This window comes from Crocuta crocuta, unplaced genomic scaffold, assembly GCF_008692635.1.
Source record: "Crocuta crocuta isolate KB4526 unplaced genomic scaffold, BGI_CrCroc_1.0 scaffold13, whole genome shotgun sequence".
NCBI lineage: Eukaryota > Metazoa > Chordata > Mammalia > Carnivora > Hyaenidae > Crocuta > Crocuta crocuta.
Genome location: NW_027530007.1, coordinates 3,965,703 through 3,981,744, shown reverse-complemented (window position 1 = coordinate 3,981,744; position 16,042 = coordinate 3,965,703). Strand labels below are relative to the sequence as shown.

Below are 16,042 nucleotides of genomic sequence, written 5' to 3'. Positions count from 1 at the left end.
GGTCATGATCTCGCGGTTTGTGGGTTCGAGCCCCGCGTCGGGCTCTGTGCTGACTGCCAGCTCAGAGCCAGTAGCCTGTTTCAGTCTGTGACTCCCTCTCTCTCTGACCCTCCCCTGCTCACGCTGTCTCTCTCTCTCTCTCCTAGAAATAAATAAAAAATATTTAAAAAAATTTTTTTCTTAAATGTTTTTTATTTATTTCTGAGAGAGAGAGAGTGAGAGAGATAGCGTGAGCAGGGGAGGGTCAGAGAGAGAGGGAGACACAGAATCTGAAGCAGGCTCCAGGCTCTGAGCTGGCAGTCAGCACAGAGCCCGACACGGGGCTCGAACCCATGAACCACAAGATCAGGAACTGAGCCGAAGTTGGACGCTTAACCGACTGAGCCCCCCAGGCACCCCGACCCTGGTCACTTTGAACATATGGATGAAACTTGGAGATTATAAAAGAATTAGAAGATACGTCATTGAAACCGTTGTTTCTTCCTGTAGGAAGGATTTCTTTCTCTGCTTTAGTCCTGAGGCTTCTCCCAGGGAGGGTCTTGGAGCAGCGCCCCCATGCTTCACAAGAGTGTGTTTGCAGTAATAGTTTACTCACGCTTGTGCCTTTACACGTTTCAGGTCTACAGGCGCACCTGCAGGCCCGAGTGCCGTCTCTGGCAGTAACCGAAGACTTCAGCAGACACAAAATCAAGTGGATGAGGTATTGCTCTAAAATGCTGCACACGGTGACTTTTACTCCAGCGTGGGAACACTCTGGAAATAACTCTGTTTAGAAAAAGTATCATCAAAGCATGAATGTAAAGGAAAATTCGGCTGTTTCAGAAATGTAACAAACACGTGTCCCCTCCTGTTCTGAAAGCCCTGAGCTGAGCTTCTGCGAAGTTGGGCTCCAGATGTCATGCTGGTTTGGTTTCCCTGTGACTGAACCGCATTGTCTAAACCACAAACCCTCCTCCTGAGAACATTCCTCCAAGAACCACCTTAAAGATATATTTTGCCACAATTAAAAACAAAATCGGAAAAGGAGAAAAGAAGCACTTTATAAAATAGGGTAATAGATGGGCGCCTGAGTGGCTCAGTCAGTTGGGCGTCCGACTTCGGCTCAGGTCATGATCTCACAGTTTGTGGGTTCGAGCCCCGCATTGGGCTCTGTGCTGACAGCTCAGAGCCTGGAGCCTGTTTCGGATTATGTGTCTTCCTCTCTCTCTGACTCTCTCCTGCTCACGCTGTCTCTCTCAGAAATAAATAAAACATTAAAAAAAAAAAATAGGGTAATAGACTTTTAGGGATTAGATCTATAGATTGTTCAAGCCAGGACCAATCCCTCTGACCAGATTTTTCATCAAAATGCTTTCTCTGGTAGCCTGACGCACTGGTTCCCAGGCTGGCGCCAGCCTCTAGAATTCAGTGCCAGCTGTTGCCCATTCATGTACAGAAGGTGGATGGTGGCAGCCTGCTCTGGCGCGACAATTCTGTATTTGTGGAATTCTCGAGTTAGAGGACCCTCAGAGCATCTTTTGTTCTGCTCTGTATCTGCAGTCCCACGATGGAAGACTGTGTGAGATTCAGACTAATATTTCTGTAGCCCTAAGAGATGTCAGTGTCCAACAAAGATGTCATGGTCTTTCTGCATTTAACTGCTTTAGAAAGCAGAGTTAGGCGCGCCTGGGTGGCTCAGTCGGTTAAGCACATCTGACTTCGGCTCAGGTCATGATCTCACAGTTTGTGAGTTCAAGCCCGACATCGGGCTCTGTGGAGCCCGCTTCAGATTCTGTTATCTCCCTCTCTCTGCCCCTCCCCCACTATTGCACGCACGTGCTCACTCTCTCTCAAAAATAAACGCTTAAAAATTTTTTTTTTAAACCAGAGTTAAACTTAGCTTAGATTCCGCTATTAAATCATCTGGCGATATTTGGGTCTGATGGTTTTGTTTATGAACTTAATTCTGAAAATTTTACATTTCCGTGGTAAGAAACCCATCCTGATTCCGTCCTGGATGAAACTGCCGTTTACTTACAAAATCAAACCGGGTCCTTTTTCTTAACCAAAAGAATTTTAAAGAGAGGTGGTTTGGGTTTTGGTTTCATTCTTAATGGAGGTAAAATTTACATACATGCAGTTAGCCATTTTAAATTGTACAGTTCAGTAGCGTTCGGAGTGTCCACACTGTTGTGCAACCATCCCCCTGTCTGGTGTCACTACGTTTTCATCGCCCCCGAAGAATACCGTGTACACGTTTACTAGTCGCTTCCTGTTCCCCCTTTGTCCCATCCCTGGTAACCTGTAATCAGCTGTTTATGGATTTGCCTAGTCTGTCTGTGTCATGTAAAAGGGATAGCGCAATAGGTGGCCTTTTGTGTTTGGCTTCTTTCACTCATTCCACAGCATGTTTTCGGTGTTCATCCACCTCATTGTATGTGTCAGTACCTCGTCCCTTTTTATGGCTACATAGTATTCCGCTGTGTGTGCGTATGTGATTTATGTGTCCACTCATCTGTGGATGGTTTTTTGAGTTCCCACCTCTTGGCAATTACGAATACTGCTGCTGTAAACATTCACAAACAAATTTCGGGGTGGATGTATGTTTTTATTTCTCTTGAATGTGTATCTAGAAGTAGAAATTGCTAGATTATGTGGTACTTCTGTGTTTCACTGTTTGGGGAACTACCAAACTTTCCACAGTGGCTGTGCCATTTTACTCTCTCGCCAGAAGTGCCCAGGGCTTCCTGCTTCTTGGTGTGGTCCTTACCAACACGTGTCACTTTCTGTTTGCTTTGAGAATAGCTGTGCTGGTTAGTGAATATGGAAGTATTTCATTGTGGTTTTGGTTTTCATTTCCTTAATGACCAGTGATGTTGAATATCTTTATATGTGCTCGTTGGCCATTTGTATACATTCTTTGTAGAAATGTCTTTTCAAGTCTATGGCCTGCTTTTTAATTGCATAGATTCCCATCTTGTTTCTGGGTGGTAAGAAGTCCATATATTCCGGATATTAAACCCTTTAGGTTAAAAAATGGGTTAAAACTCATTTTAGGGTGAAATGATTTGTAGATATTTTCTTCCATTCTGCAGATTGTCTTTTCACATCCTTGATAATGTCTTTTGAGGCATAAAAGGTTTTCATTTTTGTAAAGTTCAATGTATTTATTTTTGTTGTTATTCTTGACTTGGTGTCAAATCCATGGCCAAATCCAAAGTTATGATGATTTGCTCTTCTGTTTTCTTCTAAGAGTTCTATAGTTTTTAGCTCTCATAGGTCATTGATCCATTTTGGGTTAGTTTTTACATACAGGGTGAGGTTAGGGGTCCAACCTCATTGTTTTGCCTGCGGCTGCCCAATCGTCCTAGTACTGGTTGCTGAAGAGACTGTCTTTTTCCTCACTGAATGCTCTTGACAGCCTTGTCCAAAATCAACTGGCTGTTGATGTTTGGGTCGATTTCTGGATTCTCAGTTCTGTTCCATTGGTCTGCATGTCTATATTTATGCTAGAGTCACACACTTTGATTTCTGCAACTTTGTTGTAAGGTTTTGAAATCGGAAAGTCAGAGACCTCCAGCATTTTCGTTTTCAGTATTGTTTTTGGCTATTCTGGCCCCTTGCAATTCCGTAAAAATTTAAGGATTGGCTTTTCCATTTCTGGGAGGAGGTTATAGGGAGAGGACAGTAGAATTTTCATACAGACTGTGTTGAATCTGTACACCTGTACATTGCTTTGAGGCACCTTGCCATCTTAACAATATTCAGTGTTCCCATCTGTGAACATGGAGTGTCTTCCCATTTAATTAGGTCTCTAATTTCTTTCAGCAGCATCTTGTAGTTTTCGCTGTGCAAATATTCTGCCTCCTTGGTTTCATTTATCCCCTGGGTATTTTATTCTTTTGGATGCTGTTGCATACGGAGTTATTTTTTTTAATTTCCTTTTTATTTCTAGTATATGGAAACATTCTGATTTCTGGGTGTTGATCTTGTAACCTGAACCCTTACCGAATGTGTTTATTAACTCTAGTAGTGTGTGGATTCTTTGGGATTTTCTGTATGTGGAATCATCTGCAGATAAAGATTTTATTTATGTCTTTCCAATTTGGATGCCTTCCGCTTCTTTTCTTGCCGAATTGCTCTGACCAGAACTTCCAGCGCAAGGTTGAGCAGCATTAGTGAAAGTGGGCATCCTTATCTCGTTCCTGATCTCAGGGACAAACTCTTTCACGTTCATGTTGAGCATGGATATTAATTGTGGGGTTTTCCATAAATGTCCTTTATCTTGTTAGGGAAGTTCCCTTCTATTCCTAATTTGCTGAGTGGTTTTATCATGAAAGAGCGTGCCCCCCCTCCCCCATTTATAAATGAAAGCTTGGCCCAAAGTAATAAGTGCTGACCTGAGAGAAAATGTGCCGTTCACTTCAGTGAGCGTTGTGTTGGCTCTTCCCCTCCTGGGTGTGTAACTCGGTGTGGTCACGTTCGCTCAGGTGGTGGGCATCATGAGAGTCAACGTGGATAAGGTGTTGGAAAGAGATCAGAAGCTCTCGGAGTTGGATGATCGTGCGGACGCGCTGCAGGCTGGAGCCTCCCAGTTTGAAACCAGTGCCGCCAAGCTGAAGAGAAAATACTGGTGGAAGAACTGCAAGGTAATTTTCTTCCCACTGCTTTGGGCATTAAGTCGCCCACCATAGTCTCACAGGGCCAGCTGAGGCTCCAGGAGTCCGACATCCGGGACTGCTGGAGGGGAGTCGGACGTCCCATATGTGGAAGTGTGGATTGACTCTGAGGCTAAGGCACTGGCTGCGTGCCCATTTCCTAGCCCCTCAGCTAGGAATTCTCCAGGATCTGTGGCTGACCTTAAGCTCGTGGAACAGGAATGTCCAAAACCTGACATAAACATAAGCCCCTTCCACTCCCCCCACCCCCACCCCCGCATCGCCCTGAACACAGACTGGCCGTGGAGGGCTGGGATTGGAGGCCGGTTGGCATGTGGTTGAGTGAAGGGCCCCAGCGTCACGGGAAAGGGCAGCGGGCCAGCCAGTGTGCCCCGCGGGAGCACGGCGAGCAGCCCCGCGGGGAGCGTAGCCCAAAGCAGATGCTCTGCAGCTACCACTGCCCAAGTGGACCCCGCCCCCTTCCTGGACAGAAGTGACACTTCCTGATACACAGGACAAGGTAGCAGCCCTTCTTGCATGCAGAACTCGTGCGCACGAACAGATGCCTCTCCGGGGGCTGCAGGCCAACTGACCATCTTATAAAAAGCAGATGAATAACTTCATGCCCCAAGCGAGAGCGGTAAATTTAGGCTTTAAAAATTGTGACTTATTTCAGATTGTAGCACTCCTTAATTTCTCTGTCAGTGACTAGACTCTGACACTCTTCGCTCTCTGTGTTTGAAATGTGAAATGGTCTGTTTCGTCACAGATGTGGGCGATAGGGATTGTCGTCCTGGTCATCATCATCGTCATCATCATCGGTGAGTTCTGTGGCCTGAACTCGTTTGGGTCTTCTCTGTTCACAGCTGATCCCACAAACAAGAACTCAGAGTAGAAGTTCCCTCAGAACCGTTAGTTGACTCCAGAGATTTTCCTTTTCTTCAGTAAATGTTTTAAATACTTGAGTGTTACTGCAGCAAAGCCCAAGGTTTTTGATGTAAACAGTGATGCTCTGAAGTTAGAGAAGATGCATTCGTGGTCACTGAGCTGACCTTTAGGCCGCTGGTATCCTGTACCACTGACTACATTTTCTTCTTTTGTTAATGTTTTATTTATTTTTGAGAGAGAGAGAGAGAGAGAGCACGCACGAACCTGCATGAGCAGGGGAGGGGCCGAGAGAGAGGGGGCCAGGACCCGAAGCGGGCTCCGCACTGGTAACGGCAAGCCCAGTGCGGGGCTCGAACTCACGACCTGTGAGAGAACAACCTGAGCTGAAGCTGAATGCTCAGCCAACTGAGCCCCCCAGGGGCCCCTCACTGAGCACCTCTTCATCAGATACTTCCTTTTACAAGAAACAGTACAGTCTGTTGAAGAAAAGCATGACTGCCCGTTATCCACCACAGCTCTCCGACCACCCAGCCCGTGTGGCCTCAGACAAATAATCGAATGTCTCTGAACCTCAGTCTCCTCATCTGTAAAGTGGGGATAGTAACAGCACCTACCCCATATGTCTGTTATGAGGACACGACTGGCTAACGTACAGAAAGTGAATAGGCTGGTGCCCGGCATGTAGTAGCGACCGCTGTAGGAGGAAGTAAATCCCTACACACGCCCCACACCCACAAGCATTATTACTGGTATTACTGTTACTCCCGCTGTATATCCCACCAAACAAGCCGTTGATATTTTTACCCGCACACATGGGAACCATTTGCAAAAGCAGTTCTTCCAGTCCTTTCTTTTAATGGTGGCCTCAAGCCTTGTGTGCAGTGTAGAGAAGCCCCCCGTCAGAGGCCGGCCAGACTGATTTCCACGGTGGGACTGCGACATTCAGGGTTAACCCTGGGCTTGCACTGAGACACTAACCGGCTGTTTCCTCTGCTCTTCTCCCGTCTCCCCTGCTAGTGTGGAACCTCTCCCCGTGAAGGACCAGCGTCTCCAGCCTGCTTTTCCAGAACCCTCTTCCAGACGTTTGACTTAGAACCTGCTGTCCTCTCGAGCTCGCCTCCTGTTCTGTCTAAAGTGATTATTTTCTGTTTGTTACTGTCAAGTTTAATTTCTAGGAAACGTGCCTTTGTTGTCGTAAGCACTCCAGACTTGAAGTGCGGCCGCCCGGCCCACACTTGGCCCGGCGCCTTCAGACCGCCCTGTGGCTGAGGAAGCGGACTCCTTAACCCTCTGGAACCGGCGTGGTAACTAGAAGTCCCGCCGAGTGGTTAGTTGCCATTAATTCCAGTGAAGGGGGTGTGTTCCAAAGTCAGCTCTCCCTGTCACACGGCATCTTCAGAACCACGTTTTAAACGTTTAGGTAATCCGAATTCCAGTTTGTGCCTTCCAGAAAGAACACTACTGCCTGACGCAAACCATACCAGGTTGTGCCTTATTTTGCTATTTTTCTGATCCCCTATAAGAGAACGCTGCACTGTTTGTAAGCACTACTGACTCTCACGCTGTATTTAAAAGTAAGATTCTGATAAAAAGGTTTTGCTCTTACCGTAGGTAGGAAGATGTTTGCTTTCCTGTTACTGTTTTATATCACTTGCTAAAAACATTATTTTCATCAGAAATAATCGCCTCCTTAAAACATTTTTATAGAGCTAAGGCCGTGACCAAAGTTTCTATTTTGCCAAAAAGTGAAATGCCAGTACAACGTCCTTAAGTCTGTTCCCGACAGAGACATTCAAAAAAGTGACAAATGGAACTTCAGGTGCCCTTCAGAATTAAAAGTACAATATAATACGTGAACTTCTACATCCTAACAGGCCTTTCTTGCCTTTGAGATGCTGTATGTGGTGCATTTCTGATGGAGTATTTCTCCTGGGACTTAGAGGAGGTTTAAGCTAGACCCCGACCACCTCCTACGTTGACACTGAGCTTCACCCCGCAGTTTGCAGATCGTCGGCTGTGGGCTCCAGTAGGTTTCCAGTAATTATGTGAGCGACCATTTTGTAGCCTTCACGTGACACCCATCCGTGAGCTGGTCATTTAGTGGCCCTGTCCCCATAGACGATAGCTTTTTGGAGTGTGTTTCCTATTTTTATCCATATTCCACTTCCTAAGTCTGTCTTCTCCATGATGCTTTCAGTGAGGCAGTGGTCAGGGGTGGATGACTCTTCTCACAGAGAACAGCCAGCCAGACACGCTTTTCTGTTGTCGCTGTCATAGTCTTTCTGCACAAGACGCTGCTTTGGAAATAGCTTTGTCACCCGAGAGACCTGTTGTGTACGTGAGACTTTCACCATCAGGGTGTGTGGCTTAAGGATGGGCATTTAGGTGGGAATGACAACAGGCAAGGAGGCGCTGAGGGGGAAATTCGGAGGTTATCACCACCCTGGCCCATGGTTACCGTGGTTACCAGGGGATTCTAAAATTCCCGTTCGCATGCGAGCGCGTGACTTACAAAGCAACAACAGATGAGCTGCAGTGGCAGCACGGGCTCCACTGCTTGAACATCTGGTCCCCTGACATCACAGAAACGACGCGGTGACGCGGTGTTGAAGCCACACCCTGCAGGATGCCTGTGCAAAGGGAGCCGCCGTCAGTGTCGGGACACTAGCTCGCCCTCGGCTCCGGGTCCCTGGCCGGTCTGACTCTGAAACCTTGGTGCTCGCTCCTTGCCTGAGGCCCAGCCCCACGTAACCCGCCGGCTTGCGCGTTAACCCAGGGGCACCTCGCTTGTGTCTGTGCATCTGGCTGGGAACTTGCCCCCTATAAGGAACTGAATAAACTGTTTATAAACTTGATTCTGGTACCTGTGTTGCTTGTGAAAGAATAACTGCACCTGGTCCAAGTCTTACCACTGGCTTTTCCTTGCTGCTGCCTCCGCCTCTCACCTCCTGGCCCCCAGCCCTTCCCCGTCCCCTCCCCTCGGGAACAGGATAGGACATGAGCAGGGGACTGGCTTTCCCACGATGACCGAAATGATCAGGATCTAGCTTTTTGAGTTTCTTAAACATGCCTGGGTGGCTCGGTCGGTTAAGCATCTGACTCTTGATTTCAGCTCAGGTCAAGAACTCACAGTTGCTGAGTACGAGCCTCGAGTCAGGCTTCACCCTGGCAGCTCAGAGCCTGCTTGGGATTCTTTCTACCCCTCCTGCATGTACTCTCTCTCACTCGCTTGCTTTAAAATAAATAAACTTTAAAAAAACAAAGAGTGATATCCAGAGCTGGCCCTGAATGTGGTAGATAGCCACCTATAGGGCTCATGGGGAAGATAGGTGGGTGACACAGATGGGTGACAGACTTCTCCGAACACGTGGCTCTTGTTTTGACTCTGCACATCCTTCCCCTTGAATATACTTTCACTCTTAATCTACAACCCCAAGGGGACAATATAATACGGGTGGAAGTAGCCTTTGCTTATGTTTGTAATAAAATGCCAGTTTCCTGTGAAATCCTAGTGGGAGACAAAACATCGGCTTCTTCTCATTCCCTTGGATAAACGGTCACTGCTTTTCCTGCTGACCTACTGTTACGTCCCAGGAAAGCACTAACAATAGAATTGGGCTGTTTGTTCAGGACCTTTATATAATGAAAGCTATATGAATTTTGGTGCCATTTTCAAGATTTTGAAGGAAAATGGTAGAGAAGCTAATGGGCTTCTCTACCTCTCCCTTAATGTCAGGATTCCATAGCCAGCTGGGTCCCTGAGGCCAACTTCTCTTTCTTACTCTCCCTGGGCAAGCTTACCTATTCCCACATCTCTATTCATTAATGCCCTGATGATTCCTGGCCTAGTAGACCCAGGCCTCAAACTCAAGGTGGACCAAACAGAATGAAGCATTCCCCTGCCTCACTCCCCTCTTCTTACCAGTGTCTGTTCCCAAGAATGGGACCACTGTCCATCCAGGGTCCACGCGAGACAAGGCCACTGGACTTGCTGATACATATTTTTTTTAAAATTTTTGAGAGAGAGTGTGAGCAGGGGAGAGGCAGAGAAAAAGGGGGAGAGAGGATCCCAAGCAGGCTCCGCGCTGACAGCAGAAAGCCCAGTGCGGGGCCTCGAACTCACGAGCCGCGAGATCACCACCTGAGCTGAAGTCAGACACTCAGCTGACCGAGCCGCCCAGGTGCCCCTGGACTTGCTGTTATTTTTGATCACCACACATACCGCTCAGAAGGTGCTGTAGGTGTGCTGTATAATTAACATTATAAATAAAAATCTCAACGGCTTAAAGCTTTTTCCTCACTCGGGGTACACGTCCAATGCCAGGCTGCAGGAAGCTTCTATCATCAACCGCTCAGGGAGGGACTTCCTGTAAACATTTGTTTCTGGTTATCACTGCGGCAGGCAGAAAGGGAGCATCAGGAATTGGGCACTGGCTCTCAAAGCTTCCTTCTGGAAGTGGGGCTCAGCTCTGCTCACATTTTACTGGCCAACGCAAGTCACATGACCATGCCTAAGCTGGCAGGTGGCAGGGAACACGTGTCACCGGAAGGATAAATGCGACATGTTTACGAACATTTGCCTTCCTGGTGGCGATTTATTTCAACGAATGGGGCACATTCCTCTTGTCTCATAAATATTTTCTAACAAGTGATGCATCCTACATGATAAAGTCTGTATCTGCCTCACTAACAAAATGTTTCTTAAAGTATTTTTTTAATTGGTTTTGAGTGAGGATTGTTCGCTTTAAAATCAAACTGTTTTGTGCATTTAAAAATAGCATCCTTGGGGCGCCTGGCTGGCTCAGGCGGTGAGGCGTGTGACTCTTGATCTCGGGGTTGTGAGGTCAAACCCCACGATGGGTGCAGAGATTACTTTAAAAAATCTTTTTAAATTTAAAAATAGCATCCTTATTTGCAACTGAGCTGCTTTTCAGGCAAGCAGAAAATTCAATCTGTAAAATTACATCCACTAGATAAACCAATTATGGCACACTTATTAGAAAAGTTTTTTTTTTTCTCATCCTTTAACTAGCAAGCTAAGTGCATTTCAAAATCGACTTGTTTTTATGGCGCCAAGACCAAGGACCTGTTAACGCAGGTGCCTGCCTCTCATTCTGAGCCTGAGGGAGGCCTGCCCTCCAGCAATTCTCTGTTGTCTGCAGCTCCTTCTCCCCCTGCTTCCCTTCTCCCTCCTCACTGGATCGCCCCCCACCCCCGTCAGCCCCTAACCGCTATCCCCACATCCCTCCCTTCAAACGCACACTTGTCTATAGCCCCAAGCGGCAAAATCCGTCCCCATGGTCCCCTGTCGTCGCTGCCTCACACCGTACTTTTCCTTCAGCCATCACTACCGAGACATCTTGAACCAAGGCCACTGACTTGGTGAAACACAACAGGAAATCCTCTGCCCTTGTCTTCCTCTGAGTCACCAGCATTTGATACAGTCTTAATAGCTCTCACCTTGAAATAGTTTCTCTAGTGTCCATGACCCAACATTCTTCTGCTTTTCTTCCAACCACATCTATGGCTCTTTGTTCTTCGCTTGGCTCTCTCTCTCCCTTTTAACTTTTTTTTAAAGGTTATTTATTTTTGAGAGAGGCAGAGAGAATCCCCAGCAGGCTCTGTACTGTCAGCGCCGAGCCCGACGCGGAGCTCCAACTCACAAAACCGTGAGATCACGAACTGAGCTGAAATCAAGAGTCAGACGCTCAACAGACTGAGCCCCCTAGACGCCCCCTCACTTGGGTCTCTGCTAGGCCTCTGAATCTCCACGTGCCCCTGGTCTTGGCCATTGGCCCTTTTCTTTCTATCCGAACTCTAATGGCGACACCATTTCACGCATGGCTGTAAACACCATAGGGGCTCTGGCCTCTCCCAGATGTAAGCTGTTATCTCCCTCCCTGGCTTCTCCCTTGAGTTCTAGGCTGGGAGATCCACTCACCCACCTGACAATCCCACCTGCCTGTGTCATGCACATTTCGAACATAACACGTGGAGAACAAGTCTCCATTCTCCCTTCATCGAAACTTGCCATCCCCAGATTTGTCCATCTACGTTGATGACCCACGAAACCCAGCGCTGCTTAAACCAAAGACCCAGGAGTCACCTTTGACCACTCTCCTTTCTCACGACATACATTCAACTCAACGGCAAGTTTGTGTGCCCCAAACGCACCCCACATCTAATCATTCCTGTCACCCTCCTTACTGGTGTCACCCTAGTCTGAGCCATCCTCAGCCTTTTCTTGTAACTACCAGCTTCCTGTTACATGCTTCCTGTACGACATTCTGGTTGATACAGATCACTATCTTGCTTAAAATCCTCCTCCTTCCGCTATGATGAGAAGACAATCCTAATTGTGTTCTCGGACTATAATCTGGCTCTTCCTAACCTCCTGACCTCCCCTCACACCTTTCCTCCTCCCTCTGACTATTCTCCCCGCAAAGCATACTGCCTTTCTGTTCCGTAACACGCCTGTTCTTTCAGGCCCTGGGCAGGTGCACTCTGTTCCCTACCACCCCCCCTCCCACACACACTCAGGTTTCAATTCACCTTCTCAGAAAGGCTTCCCTGATCACCAGGATACTGTGTCTCTGGCCCCCTTCACCTTCCACCCCATCCCAGCCACACGTCACCCCATTAGACTGCTTCCTGTGGCACAGAGCACTTTCCACTCTCTGACCCCTATGGACTTGCTTGTGCTTTAGGCCTTCGTAAAACGTAGCCTCCCTGAATGGCAGACACTTGCGCCTCCTCGCTTTCTCAGGGACTGCAATCATCCCCGCCTTATATAATCCACTCAATAAGTATCTGTTTCGAAGGCAGTTTGACAAAACACCAATTTAAGAAGACAGTGAGGGGCGCCTGGGTGGCTTAGTCNAGCTCTGGGGGCGCGGCGCCGGCGGCTCTCCGGCACGCGGCGGGCCTCCGGACTGTACGCCGCCCGGTTCGGCCCCGCGGGGCGAGTGACAGGGGAGGCCGCAGTCAGTGAGGGCTCTGCCGGGCCCGGGAGGTCTCCCCCGAGCCCGCCCTCTGCCGTGGGACCGGCGGCAAGGCGGTGCCGCGCTGGGAACCTGGGGGCCCGGAACTTGGCGCGTTAAGTTCCCCTGCCCGGGTCGGGTTTCTGCGGAGCCATCGGCGCCCAGGGGCCTCTCGCAGCAGGCCGCCCGCTTCCCTGGACACTAGTGCCCTGTGTCGCCCTCAGGCGACACCCCCAGGCTGCCCACCCCGCCCCCGAGAGGAGTCGTCCGAGAGGAGTCTTCCGAGAGACTGCATGGAGACCCCGCAGAGAAAACTTCCTACACATGGGCGGGGGACGATGGCCGCCGGCTCCCGGTGACTTGTAGCTTTCCCTGAGGCGACCGCGCGCCCGGTGAGCGCTGTGGGGCTGCCGCTGCTCGCAGAGTGNCCTGGGCCGCCCCGCCAAGGATGGACCCCTGTGACCATCTGGAAGGGTCCAGCCCTCAGTCTCTGGACTCCAGGGGGACTCAGCCTCTGGAACTTGAGGGACCACAGACCCGCGACCCTGAGGCGCTGGGGAAGGGACACGAGAAGATGTGGAGCCAGAGTGCCAGCTGCAGAGCCCACGCGCGGAGGGTGGTCGCAGGTGACACACCGATTCGTGCGTTGTTCTCCCACCGCTGGTAGAGGGGAAGGAGGGCTGACACCCTTGATTCCTTGGTTTGTGAGCCTGGCAGGTTTAGGGGGTACCAGACAACTGAAGAATTCCCGAAGAGAACCGGAAGTATCAAAGGAGTGGTTAAGGATTTAGCTGGAATGGGGGCTCAGGCGGGAATGAGAAAGAACAGAAAATGTCTGATGATCACCCGTTTCCGAGTGGGGATCCCGCACGTGTGGAAATGCGGAAACAGACCGGTGAACTAAATGAGTTGACCCGTGGTGACACTTAGCAAGTTGCCGGGCACATCACGTGCGGTGCAGTTAACTGTGGGCTGTTCTTGTCATCAAAAGCGTGAGTTGAGTTTTGGGTTTTTTGTTTTGATCTTCCAGTGAACAGCAAGATCGAAACAGGGCTTCAGAAGAACTTACCATGGTTGTCCAAGAAACGGAAAAATACTTCCCATCAGAGAGACCCGTTAAGCTGAGCACTCTAGATGCCCTCAGCCGTGCCCTTCGCTGTGTTCACGGCCAACAACGTAAGACGAGCTGTAGGGAAAACTGGGTCGTGCAAGTACATCTGTTTGCTCGTGAACCTCACCCGAGAGGGAGGAGTGGTCAGTGTGGTTCGAGTCCCTGAAATGTTCTGAGCTTTTTACGTTGCCTGATGGGAGAGGGAGCAAATCTACACTAATTGTGGGGGGCTCAGTTGGTTAAGCGTCCGACTTTTGCTTAGGTCATGATCTCACGGTTCGTGGGTTTGAGCCCCGCGTCAGGCTCTGTGCTGACAGCTCAGAGCCTGAAGCCTGCCTTGGATTTTGTGTCTCCCTCTCTCTCTGACCCTCCCCTGCTCACGCTGCCTCTCTCTCTCTCTCAGAAATAAAACATTAACAAATTTTTTTAAAAATTTAAAAAAAAATTTTAATGTTTAGTTATTTTTGAGAGAGTGTGTGAGCAGGGGAGGGGCAGAGAGAGGGAGACACAAAATCCAAGGCAGGCTTCAGGCTCTGAGCTGTCAGCACAGACCCCAGCGTGGGGCTCGAACTCACAAACTGTGAGATCATGACCTGAGCCAGAGTCGGACTGTGAACTGATTGAGCCACCCAGGCACCTCTAAAGATTCACTTATATTTTTTTTAATGTTTATTTTTGAGAGACAGAGCATGAGCGGGGGAGGGGCAGAGAGAAAGAGGGAGACACAGAATCTGAAGCAGGCTCCAGGCTCTGAGCCGTCAGCACAGAGCCCTACGCGGGGCTCAAACCCGTGAACTGTGAGATCATGACCTGAGCTGAAGTGGGACGCTTAACCAACTGAGCCACCCAGGCGCCCCTAATTTCACTTATAGACCTCAGCGTGATGGGGATGTAAAGATTTTGTAATGTCTGCATGCGAGCTGTCCTAATCTCACAGCAGCGATTGTTTCACCACCGGATGTGTTTATGTTACTGTCACACGTGTGGCCGAGAAGTGAGACACCGAAAAGTTGAAGAAAACCTTTTCCCTTTATGATCTTCAAAATAAAGCTAGAGAGGAAGGCATGCGGGTGCTGGACCCACAGACAAACCGTGGCTGACTATGAACATTCTAGATGTCTGATGGAACAGAACAAATCAGAGAAATCATTCTTCTGTCCTGAGGTTCATCAGAGACAGTGTCTCAAGGGAGGGGGCTCTTGAGCTTGGTCCTAAAGCCTAGAGCTCTGTGTTGGTGAAGAGATGACAGTCCCCCCAGTTTGCGAACGAGAAGGAATCAGAAGCGAATGTGCCACATGCATGTTTAGGAGACGTAGGAGATGCTGGTGTGTCGCCTGGTATAGAAGTCAGACCTTCAGAAAGTAAAATGCAGGTTTTACGGTGAATGGTTAATACATGTGTTGGAGAGTCCTGCGGTCTTCACAGGACGTATGTGTGTGTTTTAAGCTATTGATCACATTGAGAGGCACCTGGGGGGCTCAGTCGGTTGAGCATCCGACTTCAGCTCAGGTCATGAACTCACAGTTTGTGGGTTCAAGCCCCGTATCGGGCTTTGTGCTGACAGCTAGCTCAGACCTTGGAGCCTGCTTCAGATTCTGTGTCTCCCTCTGTCTCTGACCCTCCCCTGCTCATGCGCTCTCTCTCTCTCTCTCTCTCAGGAATAAATAAAAACATTAAAAAAAATTTTAAGCTATTGATCACATTGGAAGTCTAGAAGAAACTTACCTTTGAGGGAATATTGCTGTAAGGATCTCAGTGCCGGCATTTGTCTACAATGTTTTTTATAGGCTTCCTTTGTGGCAATGTTTTCATTTCTGTCAGGAAGGTTAGTGCACATTTCTGAACAGGCCGCTTCAATTCTGAACTGTAAGGATTCCTTGGATTCCTCACACTTCGTTAAGCTGCTCGCCCCTCAAGACGTGAGCGTGTGCTATGCACACACCGCCTGCGCTCAGCTTCCCTTCTGGAACAGCTGGACCCAAAGAAGTAATGGGACCAACACTCAGGTGTTTATCTTGCCTCATAAAGATCAGTTGCATTCTTTGAGAAATTGTACCCAAATTAACATATTGTTTTGAACCTGCCAACTCTATGGATTTTCTTATTTCTTTATTTAAAAAGTCAGAACGTGGTGGTGCTTGGCTGGTTCAGTCAGAGGAACACAGGACTCTTGATCTCAGGGTCGTGAGTTCGAGGCCCATGTTAGGCATGGGGATTCCTAAAAATAAATAAAACTTTTAAAAAATTAAAAAGTAAATGAAAAGTCAGAATATGCCAAATAAAGTGCTTTAAATGCTGATAACAAAAAGTTCCAGTTAACATGCTGTCATTTAGTCAAGTTAACTGCATAGGTTATAAGTCATAAACATGGTTTGATAGCCGGTGTACCGAATAGCAGGTTAATTGCTATGCAGACTCTGTTTTCT

General features: G+C 48.5%; 1 protein-coding gene across 1 annotated transcript in view; it reads left to right on the top strand.

Moving 5' to 3' along the window:
• Window positions 1-8,380, top strand: part of VAMP3 (vesicle associated membrane protein 3) — a 9,557-nt gene extending 1,177 nt beyond the window's left edge. Inside the window, exons 2-5 of the mRNA XM_077763974.1 lie at window positions 619-700; window positions 4,470-4,628; window positions 5,407-5,458; window positions 6,543-8,380. Coding sequence (XP_077620100.1) covers window positions 619-700; window positions 4,470-4,628; window positions 5,407-5,458; window positions 6,543-6,562 — 313 coding nt within the window. The 3' untranslated portion in view covers window positions 6,563-8,380. The remainder of the gene's footprint in view (window positions 1-618; window positions 701-4,469; window positions 4,629-5,406; window positions 5,459-6,542) is intronic.
• The last annotated feature ends 7,662 nt before the right edge of the window (window positions 8,381-16,042 follow it).